The sequence below is a fragment of the Rhinoderma darwinii genome, chromosome 10 (assembly GCF_050947455.1).
Source record: "Rhinoderma darwinii isolate aRhiDar2 chromosome 10, aRhiDar2.hap1, whole genome shotgun sequence".
NCBI classification, from domain to species: domain Eukaryota; kingdom Metazoa; phylum Chordata; class Amphibia; order Anura; family Rhinodermatidae; genus Rhinoderma; species Rhinoderma darwinii.
Genome location: NC_134696.1, coordinates 74154387 through 74173783, shown reverse-complemented (window position 1 = coordinate 74173783; position 19397 = coordinate 74154387). Strand labels below are relative to the sequence as shown.

At 41.6% G+C, this 19397-nt stretch overlaps 1 protein-coding gene across 4 annotated transcripts in view; it reads right to left on the bottom strand.

The window, feature by feature from the left end:
• The window catches only part of HMBS (hydroxymethylbilane synthase), a 74022-nt gene that overhangs the window by 16678 nt on the left and 37947 nt on the right, over positions 1–19397 (bottom strand). For all 4 annotated transcript variants that reach the window (XM_075840071.1, XM_075840072.1, XM_075840070.1 and 1 more), the window contains 7 exons: positions 7584–7639; positions 7027–7104; positions 6844–6921; positions 6052–6127; positions 604–717; positions 377–415; positions 76–195 (listed from right to left, as the gene is read on the bottom strand). In XM_075840071.1, coding sequence (XP_075696186.1) covers positions 76–195; positions 377–415; positions 604–717; positions 6052–6127; positions 6844–6921; positions 7027–7104; positions 7584–7639 — 561 coding nt within the window. The remainder of the gene's footprint in view (positions 1–75; positions 196–376; positions 416–603; positions 718–6051; positions 6128–6843; positions 6922–7026; positions 7105–7583; positions 7640–19397) is intronic.

Here is a 19397-nt window from a genome sequence, read left to right as displayed (position 1 = left end):
TAACATTTTGTGATTTCCATTACTTTATTTCATCATTTGCATACATAACTTCGCTTTCCTATTCACGGCCCTTACCAGTCTTTTCATGAATGCTCTTTCAGCTATGCAGCGCAACACAGTCGGTGGGTCCTGTAAGGCACAAACCATATTCAAAATGTCCTGGTCCTTGGCTCTAACTTCTATAGCCAATGCACCCTAAAAAAATAAAATAAGCGTTATCAATAGAACATTACGTTACTTATATCTTTAGGTTATGAGAACCAAAGCGAGTACACCTGAGAACATGCAAATTAAAGCATGTAGAGCATGTAAAGCATGTAGAGCATCTAAAGTATTGTAGAAATAGAATAGTAAGGCATATGCTGCAAATACATACCTGACCCACTGCATACAGACAATGCTCAGGTAACAGGATCTAGGGGAAGGAGAAGAAAAGAATACCTCAAATGTATCATACAGTCAGATATAGATTTCATTCGATAGAGAATGCAGGCACCACATAAATAACTTGCATATACCACCATTGAAACGCATTATCAGAGATCTATCTGTGTAAAACAAAGAGCTAGACCCAATGTATTGATCGGAAGGAACTCTACTCACCTGATCGATTCGGTCCTCCCAGCCCATGCGATGCAGACCTGCAGCAGCCAAAATAATAGCACTGTAATCATTATGTTCATCCAGCTTTTTCAACCGAGTGTTTAAGTTACCCCGCTGAGGAGTGGAATATTAAGGACTTCACATCCTTAGACCAGTAATTGTTATAACAAAATTCCTTACCTTCTATTTTAATAACTACATATTCTAGAACTCTCCATGCAGCTCTCTGGTAACTAAAAGCCTCAAGTTGTTATTCATTAATCGCATCTGCCCAAAATGAAATCTTCACAGTGTTCGTGTAGTTTAACTTGGGTTACTTTCACAAGGCAAATATAACACAAGTCACAGCAAGCAAGTAATGGTGGGTGGGTGGAGTATGCTTTGAAAAGTGAAATGCTAGTGGTTTATTTGCAGAACGTATCACGGCCCGTGATTGCGGGCACAGCTGGCTGCCGACGCCCGCATTTTTGCGCAGGGCTCCCATACAAAGTATGGGAGCACGGCCCGTAAAAAACAAAATGTAGGACATGCTCCCAGCACGGTTCTAAGGCACGGACAACTATCCGTAGCGGTGCGAAAAGGTGTCCGCTGCCAATAGAACCAGGCGGGTCCATAATTGCGGACCATATTGCAGAGATTTTTCACGGTCGTGTGCATCGGGCCTTATTATGCCCTGATGTACTCTGGCCAGTTTACATGTGCCCCTACATTATAAAGTGAAATACTAGCAAATCATTGGAAAAACTTGAATTTTTATTTTGCATCATTCACCTCATTTCTAAAACACACCTGTAGAGTCTAAATGCTCACTACACCCCTTGATAAATGCATTTAGGGGTGTGGTTTCTAAAATGGTGTTACTTTTTTTGTTACGTCAGGGGCTTTGCAAATGTGACATCTCATCCGCATACCAATACTGCAAAATCTACGCTCCAGAAATCAAGTACCACTCCTTTTCTTCTAAACCCTCCCATATGTCTAAAGAGCAGTTTCTAACCACATACGGGATATTACCATATTCGGGAGACATTGCTTTACAAATGTTGGGGTGCTTTTTATTTATTCCTTGTGAAAATTAAAAAAGGTTGATCTAAAACTAGATTGGAAAACAATTACCGCATATTTCAGACTATAAGACGCACCCAGGTTTTAGACAACCGAAAATAAGATTTTTTTTTTATATTTTACTACTTCTACAAAGAAAAACCTATTGGTTAAAAAAAAAAGAATAATAATTTGTTCGGTTTCACTACATTCTGAGAGCCATAACTTATATATTTTTTTCTTAGTTTTTGTGGTGGGAAGTCATATTTTTTGCGGGACGAGCTGTAGTTTTTTATTAGCACCATTTTTTGGTATATAAGATTTTTTTTATCACTTTTTATTTAATTATTTTTAGCGCTATGGTGACCAAAAAACAACGATTCTGGGGTGTTATTTTTATTTTTTACGCCGTTCACCATGCAAGTCAAATAATGCTATATTGTAATAATTTCAGCCTTTTACGGACGCAGCGATACCAATTTTTCAAAATTTTTTTTGTTGCAGAAATTCATTTTTAATCTATTTTTTTTGTAACACTGAAGTTTTTACCAGAGAAATGCAACTCAATATTTATTGCCCAGATTCTGCAGTTTTTAGAAATATCCCACGTGGCCCTAGTGTGGTAATGGACTGAAGCACCGGCCTCCGAAGTAAAGGAGCACATAGTGGATTTTGGGCCTCCTTTTTATTAGAAAATATTTTAGGCACCATGTCAGGTTTCAAGGGCTCTTTCGGTGCCAAAACAGTGGAAATCCACCAAAAGTGACCACATTTGGGAAATTACACCCCTTGAGGAAATTATCTAGGGGTATAGTGAGCATTTTGACCCCGCAGGTTTTTTGCAGAAATTATTGGAAGTACGCTGTGAAAATGAAAATAGTCATTCTTTCAAAGATAATGTAGGTTTAGCTAATTTTTTCTAATTTCCACGAGGGCTAAAGGAGAAAAAGCACCACAACATTTGTAAAGCAATTTCTCCCGAGTAAAACAATACCCCACATGTGGTTATAAACGGATGTTTGGACACACGGCAGAGCTTAGAAGGGAAAGAGCGCAATTTGGCTTTTGGAGCTCAAATTTAGCAGGAATGGTTTGCGCAGGCCATGTCGCATTTGCAAAGCCCCTGAGGGACCAAAACAGTGAAAACGCCAAAAAAGTGACTCCATTGAGAAAACTACACCCCTTAAGGAATCCGTGTTTCATAGATTTTATTAGAATTGGGCAATGAAAATAAAAAAATAAAACATTTTTTTCTTCAATAATACGTAGCTTTAGCTCCAAATTTTTAATTTTCTCAACAAATAAAGGAAAAAAAAAAAAGAACCCCAACATTTGTAAAGCAACTTCTCTGGAGTACGGCAATACCCCACACGTGGTCATAAAATGCTGTTTGGGCACACGGCAGGTCTCAGAAGGGAAGGAGCGCCATTTGCTTTTGGTGTACAGATTTTGCTGCATTTGGTTTCTGGTCGCTATGTTGCATTTGCAAAGTCCCTGTGGGACCAAAACAGTGGATCCCCCCCCAGAAGTGACCCCATTTTGGAAACAACACCCTCCGGGTATTCACCTAGGGGTGTATTGAGCATGTTAACCCCACATGCAGAAATTCGTGTGCACACGATGTGGGAGAATGAAAATGGGAATTTTTCCTTAGATACGCCAATATGTGGTGCCCAGCTTGTGCCACCATAACAAGACAGCTCTCAATTATTATGCGGTGTTTCCCTGTTTTAGAATCACCCTACATGTGGCCCTAATCTTTTGCCTGGACATTCGACAGGGCTCAGGAGTGAAAGAGTACCATGTCAAATTGAGGCCTAATTTGGCGACATATAAAGTATTGGTTCACAATTGCAGAGGCTTTGATGTGAAATAATAAAAGAAACCCCTGAGAAGTGACCCCATTTTGGAAATTGCACCCCTCAAGGCATTTAAGAGGTGTAGTGAGCATTTTCACCCCACGTGTCTTTTCCATAAATGATTGCGCTGCGGAAGGTACAAATTAAATTTTTTCCCTAGAAATGCCAATTCAGTGTCAAATAGGTCGTGCCCAGCTTGTGCCACTGAGGACACACACCTAAAAATTGTTAAAAGGGTTCTCCCGGGTATGGTGATGCCATATATGTGGAAGTAAACTGCTGTTTGGGCACACTGTAGGGCTCAGATGGGTGGGAGCGCCATTTGGGTTTTGGAGCGTGGAATTTGCTTGCTAATAGTTTTGTTTGGAGTATCACTGTTTCCGTTTAGAATGTGGGGCATATCTGAGCTGGGCAGAGTACATCAGGGGCATAGTCAGGTGGTATAATAATAAGGTAAAAAAAATAATAAAATGATCCATAGATGTGTGTTACGCTGTGATCGATCCTTTCTGCACAGGCCGGTGTCGCACGGATAAATGTCCTTCCTTATCCCCCTTTTGGTCCACACTCCGCACCTTTGCAGTTTGGGGAATTTTGCCGGGAAAGTGTTGTCCTGGTATAATACGGGCGCCCTCCCCTTCCTGGTTCCCTAATTTTAGTGCCTTGATACATCGCCTTTTGAAACAGAAGAAACGTTCCCCCTCGGGCCTTCACAACTGGATATTTTTCTTTCCTGAATTAATGGAGCCATAACTTATTTTATTTTTTCATAGACCTAGTGGTATGAGGGCTCTTTTTTTAGGGGACGAGCTGTAGCTTTTATTGGTACCATACTGGGGTACATGAGACTTTTTGATCACTTGTTATCCTTTTTTTGGGAGGAAAGGTGACAAAAAAAAAACAGCAATTCTGCCATAGTTTTTTAGTTGTTTTTTTTTATACAGCGTCCACCATGCGTTATAAACTACATGTTACCTTAATTCTGCGGGTCAGTCCGATTCCGGCAATACCAAATTTATAGAACTTTTTTTATAACTTTTTGCACAATAAAATTACTTTTGGAAAGAGAATGTATTTTTTCTGTCGCCAAGTTGTGAGAGCCATAACTTTTACATTTTTTCGTCGATGGAGCTGTGTGAGGGCTTGTTTTTTTGCGAGACGAGGTATAGATTTTATAGGTACCATTTTTGGATACATGCGACTTTTTGATCACTTTTTATTTCCATTTTTGGAAGACAGTGACCAAAAAAATAGTAATTATGGCAGTGTTTTTGAGTTTTTTTTTTACGGCGTTCACTGCGCTGGATAAATAACATAATATTTTTATAGTTCAGGTCGTTACGGTCGCTGCGATACCAAATATGTATGGCTTTATTATTTTTTTCTAAAATAAATGACTTGATAAGTGAAAAAGGGCGATTGTGTTTTATTACTTGAAACTTTTATTGTATGTTTTACAACTTTTATTTTAACTTTTTTTTACACTTTTCTTTAGTCCCACTAGGGGACTTGAATGTCCAACTGTTTGTTTGATGTTCTAATACATTGCACTACCTATGTAGTGCAATGTATTGGAACTGTCAGTTTTTCACTGACAGCAAGCCGATCAGGCTCCGCCTCAGGGCGGGGCCTAATCAGCTTACGTAATGGCAGACAGGAGTCCATTGTTAGGGCTCCTGTTGCCATAGTAGCAGTCGCCAGCCTTGCAATCGCATGGCAAGGCTGCCGATTTTCTACAAACCTCAAGGATGCAGCGATCACAATGGATCGCTGCATCGAAGGGGTTAATGCCAGGAATCGGAGCTAGCTCCGGTTCCTGGCGATAGATCGGGGTGTCCGCTGTAACATACAGCGGACACCCACTGCTGATGACGCCGGCTCAGCTTCTGAGCCGGAAGCTGAGACGACGCCATCTTGCCGATGGTACCGGAAGCCTATTGGGCCCCGCCGACGACGGGGCATAGGAGGATTCCGTTACTGGCGGACCGGGAGGTAAGCATTAGCCCTCCGATCGCCTTTGCAGCCACTGGCAACCCAGCGATCATGTTGCTGGGGTGCCGGTGGCTATAAACTCCTCACATGCTGCGATCTCTATTGAACGCAGCATGTGAGGGGTTAATCGGTCGGATCGGAGGCTAGCTCCGGTCCTGGCCGATACCTCAGGGTGCCAGCTGTAACATACAGCTGTCACCCGGCGGTGATGTCGCTGGCTCAGCTCCTGAGCCAGCTTCATCTCCATGACGTACAGTAACGTGAAAATGCGGTAAGACACCAGTTTTAATGACGTTACTGTACGTGATCCGGCGGGAAGGGGTTAAATACTGAATGCAACAACTAAATTACCACAAACAAAGTCCAAAGTGTCACAAGAAAATCTCAGAATCGCTTGGATAGGTAAAAGCATTCCAAAGTTATTACCAAATAAAGTGACATGTCAGATTTGAAAAATGAGGTTCTGTCAGGAAGGTCAAAACTAGCCGCAGCGGGGTTAAAAAGCAATAAAGCGTACAAAATATTACATTTCCCTTATTTGTGAAAAGGATACAATATCTTTAAACTCTAAAAGAGGGTATCTTTTCTTCAGCTGAGCTGCTCTACGGAGAGAACTGGTCCCAATTATACTAAAAGAAAAAAAAAAAACATATATACAGAAATGTATAAAAAAAAAACAAAAAAAACTTTACACCTAAAATCGGTCTACTCTGGAGATTAAAAGCCAAAAATTCAGAAATTAAATTTTGGATGGATGTGGAAACACAAACTTCTAACTTTTCAGTGATTGAATGCCTGTGTCAAGCAGACGGAGGACTCATTCAGACGCCGTAATGTGGCCACAAGACCCGACACACCGCAGTTCAAGTGAACTAGGGTTGTACATTGATCCAAGTTCAGCTCACTTGAACCTTTGAGGGTGTGAGTCTTGCACACACAACATGAACGCTAAAATTCAGTTGCATTACGGCTGTCTGAATGAGACCTTAAAGCAATCATTGACCTTTTTGTCAGAATATGAAACTGGCAATACACAGGAGTAAGGACAAAGAAAAGCATGAAAACATTTTTTTTACAAGGGCCTACATACTGCAAGAATGATAAACAGGATGACAAGTTAACAATAATTTAGGTTACTGTTCACAGTCAATTACATTTTGCGGTTTGGCTTTTTGAAGCAGCAACAGAAAGCGGTCTTTGCTTCAAAACCAGGACTATAATGTTTTCTACTGATGTCCAAGTCCTTATTATCTTAACTATAAAACAAAAGATACATAAAGTAAAAACTGACTTCTGGAGCTGTCCGACTTAACGTTCACAGTAATGTGTACTCTGTTGATCTCACCTATTTGTGGCCAAACTGTCCAACCTTTTTGCCGCATTCTTTGGGTGAAAAACAACTGCATCATAAGGGCTTTCGCGCCTGAAGAAAACAAATATCGTCATCACAATGGGGATGAAAAAAGATGAGCAGTACTCCTGAACATCATGTGAAAGGAGGCTAGGAAATAAAGAAATACAAACTCACTTGCACACAGCTCCAATTGTGAAACCAGGAGGTAGGGTTGTTGGCAAGTCTTTTAGTGAATGAACAACAAGATCAACCCTGGGAAAAAAAACAAAAAAACAAAATACACTTTATTCACACAAAGATTCCCAAAATATTGACCATTTAGGCTCTTCTCACACTGGCATAACGGCTTGCGTTATTAAAGGGGTTTTCCCAGCAGACATTTGACATAGCCACAGGATATGCCATAAATGTCAGGTGTGGGACCCGCACCTATCTCTAGAACGGAGCCCTCTAAACCCAGTTGTACCTTTCTCGGCTCCCGCAGCCTCCTGGCCACTTCCGGATTAGAACTCCCATAGAAGTGAATAGCAGCTACGGAAGCAGCATAGAACGCAAGTTACACTGTTTCCAGAGGTGGGACCCGCATTTTATCTGACATTTATGGCATATCTTGTGGATATGCCATAAATGTCGCTGATGGGTAAACCCCTTTAAAGGATTCATGGTTCTTATGACAAATCCATTTTGTATTGGATCCTTAATGATCCAAAAACTAAACTGAAGTGACTTACTCATTTCTCTCTAGAGCATTCTCCAGCTCCTTTGTAAATAGACTCTTTTCACCTATCTGTAAAAAAAATAAAAAAAAATAAATACAGTGTTCCATTGGATCCCATTTACACGCTCAGAAGCAGTGACTGATTTAACCACTTCCTTACCAGAGGCTATTCCCCCTTCCAGACCAGGCCCATTTTCAAGTTTGAGCTATCTGCTAATAGAAGAACAATTTGCTTTTTAATTACTCTTCTAACCTACATGTATTTGGTCTTGTTTTTCTCAAAACACATTGGGCTTCCATATTGTGTAAAAAAAATTGATTTTAATTTTTTTTTTTTAAAAAAAAGGGAACTAAAAAAAAAAAAAGTAATATATGTGATTTTTTTACATCTGGCGCATGCCGCCACTGGGGAAACACACCTGAATACATATTTGGCAACTTCTGCCAACTTAAACAATACCAAAATTTGTGCACATTTACAATCAATAGTTCGCAAATTGGCTTTCAGAGAGCAAATTTTCCAAAGCTGGTTTGCGGACACCATACGACCATTACAGATGTTATGAAGTGCTTAAACACTATCAACACCCCGAAAATTAATAATTTTAGGAAAGTAGACCCCCCCCCCCCAAGGTATTAGTTTAGTGAAAATGATTTTAGCGTTGTAACGCTTTCGCGCACCCGACGTGCCATTACGTCCTGGTCCAGGGGGGTGATGTATGGAGCGCACTCCTTACGCTGCGGGTTTTCGCTGTGCTTTACAGCTGACACCCGGGACTAACAGCAAGGAACAGCAATGGCGCTGTTCCTGGCGGTTTAACCCCTCAAATGCTGTGGTGAATCGCGACTGTAGCATCTGAGGCGTTGAAGAGGGGGACGGCCACCTCAGACAGCTCATCGCCCCCCCCCACCCCCTGAGAGAACGGGGAGTGACAATGGTTGTCATGGCAGCCCAGGGGACTAATCAAGTCCCCCCAAGACTGCCTTCACAAACTAACGTATTGCAGTATATTGTACCAGCGATCGCTGTTTCAAGTCCCCTAGGGGACTAGTGTAAAAAAAAAAAAGTGATTTTACGTTTTTAGTACTGAAAAAAAGGTTTCCCCATTTTTCCTCTAAAGTAATGTAAAACATAAAAATGTAAACCAGATTGGTGTCACTGCGTCCATAGAAATCTGAACTATTACAATATAGTGCTATTTAACGCGCATGGTGAACGCAGTAAAAATAAATCAATATTGAAACGCTAAAAATTGCGTTTTTTTTTGGTCAACTTAGCGCTTAAATTTTTATTTTTTTTATAGAAAGTGATAAATAAGTTGTGTGTACCAAAAAAATGGTACCGATAAAAACTAGCTCATCCTGAAAAAAAAAAAAAAAAAAAATTATTTCTCTCAATGTGCTGACAATTTTTTTTCTAACAAAAAGTTTTTTCTTTAAAAGACGTAAAATATATATAAATAAAAAAAATATATAAACTTGGTATCACCATAATCGTATTGAGCCACAGAATAAAGTTGTCTTTGTACATGATGCATCGAAACTTAAATACTGTTTCAATATAGTGCACCCTCAAATGGTTCAATACCGTTATTTCATGTATTTCAATAGTAAGCTGTGCGGCCGCACAGCTCAGTATTGTAACACATAAATGTATGAGAGCCGGACTGCAGCAGTGTGATACAGCCATTGCCCCGCTCCTGAGTACTGACAAATGCGCGCGGTCAGCATGAGGTGATGCAACCAGCGCCACACTAATTAGAACTGAAGACACTGAAGACAGAACATGGCAGGCACAGTGCAAAACACCACCATGTTTTGTCTTTAGTGCCTGCGCCGCCTCTCATTTGTGCAGCGCTGGTCGCATCACCTCATGATGACCGCGCACGCACTTATTGTCAGGAGCAGGGCAATGACTGTATTACACAGCCGCAGCTTCGCTCTTAGGGTATGTCCACACGATGAGAGGCATTTACGTGTGAAAAGACAGACTGTTAACAGCTGCCTCGTTTCACACGTAAATGCTCCTCGCATTTTGCGAGCCGTCTGAGACGCTCGTAAATCTTGAGCTGTGCTTCATTGAGTTAAATGAAGAACAGCTCAAATTACGTGGCACTTCTTTGCCGAGGCAGTCCATTTACGCGTCGTCGTTTGACAGCTGTCAAACGACGACGCGTAAATTACAGGTCGTCTGCACAATACGTCGGCAAACCCATTCAAATGAATGGGCAGATGTTTGCCGACGTATTGTAGCCCTATTTTCAGGCGTAAAACGAGTCATAATACGCCTAGTTTACGCCTGAAAATAGGTAGTGTGAACCCAGCCTTACAGAGAAACCTCTCGTATCCGCCACTATTCCCCTTAATGCTGCGATCAAAGCGGACCTCGGCATTCAGGGGAAAATGAGAAGGGGAGATGCCCTTTGGATCACGTCACAGGGAATTCCTGTGACGCGATCGAGGGCCATACCATATATGGGCAGACAGCCCAGGGTCCATTGAAGGAGCCCATGGCTGTCTGACCATATTTCCTGTTAGGGCATACCTAGGTATGACCTAACAACTGCCTGCGTACCATCAGTATATAGATACATGCCAGTACATTAAAGTTTAACCACTTCCTGACCAGGAGCTTTACCCCCCTTCCTGACCAGGCCCATTTTCAAGTTTTAGCCATGTGCCAATTTAAAAGTAAATTGTTCTTCTATTACTCTTCCAATCTACATGTATTTAGTATTGTTTTTTTCAGAACATATTGGGCTTCCATATTGTGTAAAAAAAAAAAAAAGATATATTTTACTTTTTTTTTTTTAAATATGGAAGAAAAAATGGAAAATAAAGTTGAAAAAAATGTGAATGTGTGATTTTAGAGGATTTTTTTTTACATCTGTTGCATGCCACTGGGTAAACACACCTGAATACATATTTGGCAACTTCTACCGACTTCAACGATACCAAATATGTGTGTATGTCTTACACGATGGGCGTAAGCTGGCGCTTACAAAGAATGGTGCGCAAACTGGGTTTTAGAGAAAAAAAAATTCCAAAGCTGGTTCGCTGACACCATACGACCATTACAGATGTTGTGACATTCACAGTCCACAAAAACGGATGGCCTATCCTCAGGATACGCCATCAATATCTGATCGGTCAGGGACTGACACCCGACACCCCCGTCGATCGGCTGTTTTGAAGGGACCACAGTGCTTATAAGAGCGCCGCTTTCCCTTCATTTCCTTTACTGCTCACACTGTCCATCGCGGACAATCTTGTAGCGGCGGTTCACAGTATTACAGCCTTCTACAATTCAAATGTATACTGTAATACTGTGAACCGCTGCTACAAGTGTGTCTGTGATTCACAGTGTCTTTTATTAGATGCAATGTAGGCTACGGGACATAGGGATCTTTGGCTGGTCGACCTGTGTCGCGCATGGCCAAAGTCGCTGTGTTGCAGATAGACAAAATTATTTATAGAGAAAGATTTTATTGAAAAAAAAAAAGTGTGTGTTTTTTTTTACATTACATTATTCTTCTCCTCTCTGGCAGTCTGCCGGAGAAGAGAAGATTCAACTGGTGATCGCTGTGACAGCCAGAGACCACTCCGAAGCTCGGTGATACAGCTGTCTAGACAGCTGTATCATGGAGCTCCTTACCGTAGGCATGGATGTGATCGCTCTGACAAGCTGTCACAGCGTTCATATAGCGGAGCGCCTTATAGACAGCTGTATCACGGAGCTCCTCACAGTCGGCGCACAAGCGCTGCTGCTATGAGCTATGCGATCGTTGACAGGTTGCGAAGTGCATGAGGGCTGTGTGGCGCACTACCTACAGGGGGGCTGTGGCGCACTACCTACAGGGGGGCTGTGGCATTATCTACAGAGGGAAGTGTGTGGAATTATCTACAGAGGGAAGTGTGTGGCAAAAACGTACTAATGAAATTCGTCCGATTTTAAAACGGACAGGGAAAAAAAAACGGATGCCCTTATTCACACGACCGGGTTTCACGGCCGGGTGACGGCCATTCATAAAACGGCTGTCACCCGGCCGCAGTAGGAACAACATACCCATAATGGGGCTATTCACACGACCGATTTTTTGATAAACCGAGAAAACTACTGTAGCGATGCCATACCTCCCTGCTCTGCTATGTGCTAGCCCTACTTTAGCTCCCTGAAGGAGCGGAATCCACGCGTGTTCGGGGATTCCGCTCCTGGAGAGAGCGCTTGATGTCTCTGTCCATATATGGACAGTGACATCAGGGGCAACTCCTGAAGCGGAATCCCCGAACACTCTGTGACCGGGGATTCCACACCAGGAGAAGCCAGTAACGTTCAGTGTCCATAAACAGACACCGCCGACAGGGGCTTTTCCTGAAGTCACTGTCCCGATATGCCCGGCCCGGAACGGAATGGGAATGGATGCAAAACAAATGTAAACCGGCCAGGAAAAATCGGCCCAAAACGGATGATTTTATCGGCCGACACTCGGACCCTGTCGTGTGAATTAGGCTAGATTCAAACGAGCATGTTCGGTCCGTAAAGGACGGAACGTATTTCGGCCGCAAGTCCCGGACCGAGCGCACTGCAGGGAGCCGGGCTCCTAGCATCATAGTTATGAATGACACTAGTAGTCCTTGCCTCACCGTGAAACTTCTGTCCCGTACTGAAAACATGATTACAGTATGGGACAGTAGTCTGGAAGTGGTTAAAAATAAAAAAGTAAAAAAATAAATAAAAGTAATGATAAATAAAAAAAAAATAAAAAAGACACAAAAACACACACACACACACACACACACACTAAAAATAAGTCTCGATACACAAAACACACATTCGGTATCGTCGCGACCGTAATAACACATTTATAGCATTATTCATGTTTATGCTATTATAAAATAACGGCTTTCTTTCACTTATTAATGTGCCTCACATTAATAGAAATTAACCCCATCATGTACCTTACACATTAACCCAATGTTGTCCATTATGACTGAGGAACATGATGGGGTTAATTACGATGTGAGGCACGTGGATGTTCAAAATTCATCACACCACGTGCCTCACATCAGAAAATGGAAGAACTTTTTTTTATTATTATTGTTGTTGGCAAAAGTATTGTTTTGGTATCGAGTATCGCAGTACTACACGAAGTATCGGTATCCAAGTCCAAATTCTGGTATTGTGACATCCCTAGTTATATGGTACTTTAAATGCCACCAATAGAAAAACAAGCCCTCACACTACTCTTGATTATGGCTCTTGGAAGGCGGGGAGTTAAAAATGGAAAAAAAAAAAAGTGGTTCAGTCCTGAAGGGGTTAAGCTGGCATTTTTTTCCCCAAATAAGTGAATTCAGATGACCTTTTCAGACATGGATTATGCCACTGAGTAAGCACACCTAAATATACATAAGTGGTCAGAAACTTGTAAATAACTCATGAAATAATAAAGTAACGTTAAAACCAAGCACACCATTGTTTTTCTTGTGAAATTCTCGATAAGTTTGATGTGTCACATGACCCTCTTCCCATTGAAAAAACTAAAGTTGGATACAAAATGGCCGACTTCAAAATGTCCGCCATGGTCAACACCCAGCTTGAAAAGTTTCCCCCCCTCCCATATACTAATGTGCCACAAACAGGAAGTTAATATCACCAACCATTCCCATTTTATTTAGGTGTATCCATATAAATGGCCCACCCTGTAGATGGATACATAGGAAGAAATATATTTACTGGTGGAAAAAACGTGTTTTATCACTGCCCCCCCCCCCCCGACAACAAGGGAGAAGTCACAGCGGGGGTCACAATGATCAGATGCCCAGAGACCTCGATGATTGGTCTCTGGGCAGAGCTCCGTGATGTCGGTTGTCTAGTGACCACTGTATCACAGAGCTAAATGCCGCTATAGAGTTTACCCACAGGACGTTCTGGAACTTCCCTGCAGAGTTAATTGCGGACCGCCCGGACGTTTATAGTCTATCGGCGGTCCGCAAGTGGTTAAAGGCTATGTAAACCTTTGAAAAAGGGTTTTTATTCAAATAAAAATGGTGTATCAATGTGTTTGGTGCAACATTGCAAAGTGATTTCGTTTTTGAAATACAGCTTCTGTGTATCCTGTATACAGAGAAGCTGTATATTGCGGAGACCCGAATCTGCTATGACCTTAGATGTGATCAATAACAGCTCAAATCTGAGTGACCCGCTGTCACTGAACTAGTCCGTGCCGCTCACCTGACAGATACAGGTTTCAGTTATGTAGCAAGGTTCGGATAGGACTAGGTTTAGGCGTGGGTGCATACGTAGGGGCCCAACCCGATCCAATAGAGAGCAAGTAGTAGGGAAATTATTTTCCAAATAAATGATTTATTTATAGCCAGTGACAGGTTTCAGAGCTAGATACAGATACTCTGTATACAGGATACAAAGCAGCTGTGTCTAAGAAAGTAAAAAAAAAAAAAAAAAAAGAAAATGTTTCATATGTATTACAAAGTTGCACCAAATACACATTTTTATTTAACCCCTTCGAGCTCCTTGACGTACTATTCCGTCATGGTAAGCACATCGTTCGCACTCCATTACCTAATAGTACGTCACGGGAGGAACGGCCATCCGACACATAGAGGAGCTGCCGCAGCTCCTTCATCGGGGACCGATCAGTGTCCCCGCTGATTAACCCCTTAGAAAGCTGTGTTCAATAGCGATCACGGCTTCTTAGTGGTTAAGCCACCATCGACGGCCCGCTACATGATAGCGGGCGGAGATGGCTGCTATGGCAACCGGAGGCCTAACAATGGCCTTCGGCTATGCCATCTACGGAAGCCTAGTCAGGACCCACTATGCTTGCTGTCAGCGAGTAGCGGACAGCTCTAATACACCGCACTACGCATGTAGTGCATTGTATTAGAATTGCGATCAGGGCCTCCTGCCCTCACGTCCCTCAGTGGGACAAATTGAAAAAGCTAAAAAAAAGTTGTCAAAATAAAAAAAAAAGTTAAGAAAAGTTTAAATGTAATAAAATAAAAAATCTGTATTTTCGCCTCATCAGTCATTTATTATTTAAAATAAATAAATAATACATAATTGGCATCAACGCGTCCATTACGGCCTGAACTACAAAACTAGTTATTTATCCCACGCGGTGAACGCCATAAGAGAAAACATAATAAACCATACCTGAATCACAATTTTTTGGTAAAAAAAACAATAGTAGAATTGCTGTTTTTTTAGTCACCACGCCTCTTAAAAAAATAGAATAAAATCTGATCAAAGAGTCACATGCACCCCATGAAAACTACAATGAATTCCTCAAGGGGGTCTAGTCTCCAAAATGGGGTCACTTTTAAGGAGTTTCCCCTGTTCTGGTACCTCAGAAGCTCTGCAAATGCGACATGGCGCCCAGAAACCAATCCAGCAAAATCTACATGCCAAATAGCACTCCTGCCATTCGGAGCTCTGCCATTTGTCCAACCAGCAGTTTATGACCACATATGAGGTATTGTCGTAATCGGGAGAAATTGCATTACAAATGTTGGGGTGCTTTTTCTCTTTTAGTATTTGTTAAAATTTAAAAAATGTACCTTTCATCTGAAAATTTGGATTGTCAATTGCACAACCTAGTTCCACAAAATGCATAAAAAAACCTGTGGGGTCCAAATGCCCACTATACCCGTCGGTAAGTTCCTTGAGGGGTGTAGTTTGCCAAATAGGGTCACTTTTGGGGGGTTTCCACTGTTTTGGCACCACAAGACCTCTTCAAACCATACATGGTGCGTAATAAAAAGGAGGCTCCATTGCTTCGGAGGCCGCTGCTCCAGTCCATTACCGCACTAGGGCCACATCTGGGATATTTGTCAAAACTGCAGAATCTGGGTAATACATTATTTTAGTTGTATTTCTCTGGTAAAGCCTTCTGGGTTAGAAAAAAAAAATGGAATAAAAAGGATTTTCTGACAACAAAAAAATACATTTTTAAAATTTCACCTCTACTTTGCTTTAACTTCCGGCAAAACTTTCTAAATGTAGTTTTGAATACTTTGTTGGGTCTAGTTTCTAAAATGGTGTTTTATGGGGGTTTCTAATATATAGGCTCCTCAAAGCCACTTCAGAACTGAACTGGTACCTAAAAAAATAAAAAAAAGGCTTTTGACATTTTATTAAAAATATAGGATGTTGCTGCTGATTTTCGAAGCCTTGTAACGTCCTAGAAAAATAAAATAACGTTCAAAAAATGATGCCAACATATAGTACACGTATGGGAAATGTGAACTAGTAACTATTTTGCTTGGTATAACCATCTGTTTTACAAGCAGATACATTTAAATTCAGAAAAAGTCTATTTTTTCCACATTTTCTCTAAACTTTGCTATTTTTCACAAATATTATTATTTTCCCAAATTTGACCACTAACACAAAGCCCAATGTCTCACGAGAAAACAATCTCAGAATCGCTTGGATAGGTTTAACCCCTTAATGACCAGCCTATTTAAAGTTTTTCATTTAAAGAGCTATAACTTTTTTATTTTTGCGTCGACATAGCTGTATAAGGTCTTGTTTTTTGTGGAACAAGTTGTCATTTTTAATAGAACCATTTTGGGGTACATAGAATTTTTTTATTAACTTTTATTAACTTTTTTGGTGGTGGAGGGAATAGAAAAAAAAATGCAGTGTCGCCACACTTTTTTGAGTCCTAAATTTACGCCGTTTACCGTGTGGTATAAACATAACATAACTTTATTCAGTGGGTTGTTGCGATTGCAACGATACTGAATTTATATAGATGTTGTATGTTTTACTACTTTTACAGTGAAAAACACTTTTTTTTTTCAAAATTATTTGTTTTTGTGTCTCCATATTTGAAGAGCCGTAACTTTATTTTTTCACCGATGCAGTTGTATGAGGGTTTTTTTTTTGCGGGACGACTTTTAGTTTTTATCGGTACCATTTTGGAGTAAATGCAACTTTTTGATTACTTTTTTTTAAGGCAGGATTCAAAGAAAACAGCAATTTTCTCATTGTTTTTTATTTTATTTTTTACGGCGTTCACCGTGCGGGTTAAATGATGTAATAACTTTATAGTCGGGGTCGTTATGGACGCGGCGATACCAAATATGTGTAACTTTTGAACTTTATTTTTCAATAAAGCAGTTTGTAAGGGGAAAAAGTGTGTTTTTCCTTTTTTTTCCCCCACTTTTTATTAAACTTTTTTTTTTCCTTTTTTACTAGCCCCACTAGGGGACTTCACTATGCGATCCTACAGTCGCATTTATAATACACTGCGATACTTCCGTATTGCAGTGTATTATGCCTGTCCGTGTAAAACGGACCGGCATCTGCCAGGCCATGCCTCTGGTGTGACTTAGCTTGCATACACTACAGGCAGACCTGGGGGCCTTTATTAGCCATCGGAGACACAGACACTCGGCGATCTTATCGCTGGGTGTCAGTGGGATGAGGGGGAGCTCCCTCTCTCTCTCCAAAACCACTCAGATGCGGTGCTCGCTATTGAGCGCCGCATCTGAAGGGTTAAACGGGTGAGATAGATACGGATATCGATCTCATCCGTTCGAGCAGGGATGCCCCCAGCTACCTCTGGCAGCTGAGAGCAGGGAGATTTAACGGCTCCCTGCTCTGTTTACTTATTCCGATGCAGCGCCGTAAAAAGGCCTATGCATCGGAATAAAGCCAGTTAGTGGCCGCCGTAAAAACACTATGGGGTGGTCACTAACGGGTTAAGCATTCCGAAGTTATTAACACAAAGTGAAATATGTCAGATTTGAAAAACAGGCTGAGCCTTAAGGCCCAAACTAGGCTATGTCCTTAAGGCGTTAAAAAACATTTCAAAAGGTGTACATAGCCTTTAAGTAGAAGTTAAAGCTTCCTCTCTTTGGATCTTTTTTAATAACTTTTATTCTGCCCTGATGTACAATCACCATAGGTAAATAGTAGGAAAAAGGGATGGGGATCAGAAAAAAGGGCAAAAGTTACTTGGATCAAGGAATTTATCTAGGGGTGTCATCACTTTTTTGACCGCACAGTTTTTTTGCAGAATCTTGTGGAAATGTGGCGTGAAAAAGAACATTTTCAATTTTTTTCACAAATGCTTCATTTATAGGACAGATTTTTCAGACACAGAGCATGCAAGTGAAGAAAAGCACTTCAATATTTATCAGGCTATTTAGAGTTTAGAAATACCCCCAATTTGGCCCTAATCTGCTGTTGCTGGACATATAGCAGAGCCAGAAAGTTTTGGAACACCACAAGGATTTTGAGGCCTTATTTTACTTGGATGATTTTTGGGCACATGTCATGTTTGCATAGGCCTAAAAAAATTGTGCAGATACTACACCATATTACAAATCCTAGGTATTCATCTAGGGGTATAATGAGTATTTTTAGTTTTGTTATGGAGGGGATGTTAAATTTTTAAATGGTGAAATGGTTATGGTAAGGCGCTGTAATTTTAAATGAAAGGGACGATAATTATAATTGGAACAGGCAGATACAAATTTAATTTAGAACTCCAGAGAGGTGTGATATATTTGGAAGCACTCCTTTATACATAGTCCAGGGTGGGTGGGACAGGTGTTACACTGATATGTCGTGTCTCTTCTTTTGCCTCTTTTGGCACAGATACGACACCTTTTCTGGGGGCGTTTTTTTTTTCTGTGGGTGGCACTTCACCAGGAAAGTGCTGTCCTGGAACTATCCTGGGGACATCACTACTTGCAGAGGTAGAACTTTCTCCTACCTCTGCCACATTCCCAAAGAGAAGGGATTTGATTACCTTCTCCTGGTACTCCAAGTATATCCCCTCCTGACCAGTGCTCCTGTATATTACAAAGGAGTTGTACAATGCCATTTGGACAAAGTGCACCGAAAATTTTTTGTACCAAATTTTTCATTTCCGCATGGCATTGTACGGCTTGAGCATCTGGTCAGAAAGGTCCACTCCTCCCATGTATTTGTTATAGGCCTGGATGCAGACAGGCCGTGACGTGGTGGTGGGTGTTGCACCACGCACAGGGACAAGGGAGCAGGTGGCGTCATGAATGGATGTTAGCATTAGGATATCCTTCCTGTCCCTGAATTTTTTTTAAAAAAGGAACCCTGCTCTCCCGATGCTGCAGGGGTTGACTGAGAAGGGTTTTTGGGAGCGGTCTCTGGTTTTTGCGGACCGTCCCACACGCCACTGTTTTTTTCTCTGCCAGGCATTTGAACAGGGGTACACTTATATACCAGTTGTCTATATACAAGTGGTACCCCTGATTAAACAGTTTGGTGCAGGAGGTCCCAGACAATCTTCCCAGTTGTGGTCAGGACAGGTGGGCAGTTTGGGGGCTCAATCTGACTGTCCCTTCCCTCATATTCTAAAAGTATGTGTGTGGTCGACTACGCTATTGATTCCGTCGGAAAACCGGAAACCAGCCGGAATGGTGACGAACGGAAAGCATTAGCGATGTTTCCGTCACCATTGAGATCAATGGTGACTGAAACGGAAGCTGTGCTGTCAGTTTCACTTTCCGTTGCGGGGTTCACCCGACAGAACCCCGGAACGGAAATGAACGGTGATGTGAACAGGCCCTAACTGTACGTCGTTGCGGGAGGTTACTTCCCGCACGAGGAAGTACAGTTACTGAGTTTTTGCCGGTGCACACTGTCCGCGACAGTGTGTACCGGGAACCGGGAGTTCAGCGGTCGCTGACAGCTGACACTCCACTCTTGCCGGCCAGCAGTCCATTGCCGCTGATTTAGGCGAATTAACCCCTTAAATTCGGCGATCGGTTGCAATCGCCGAATTTTAGGGGTTTCTAGCATATCGGCAGACCC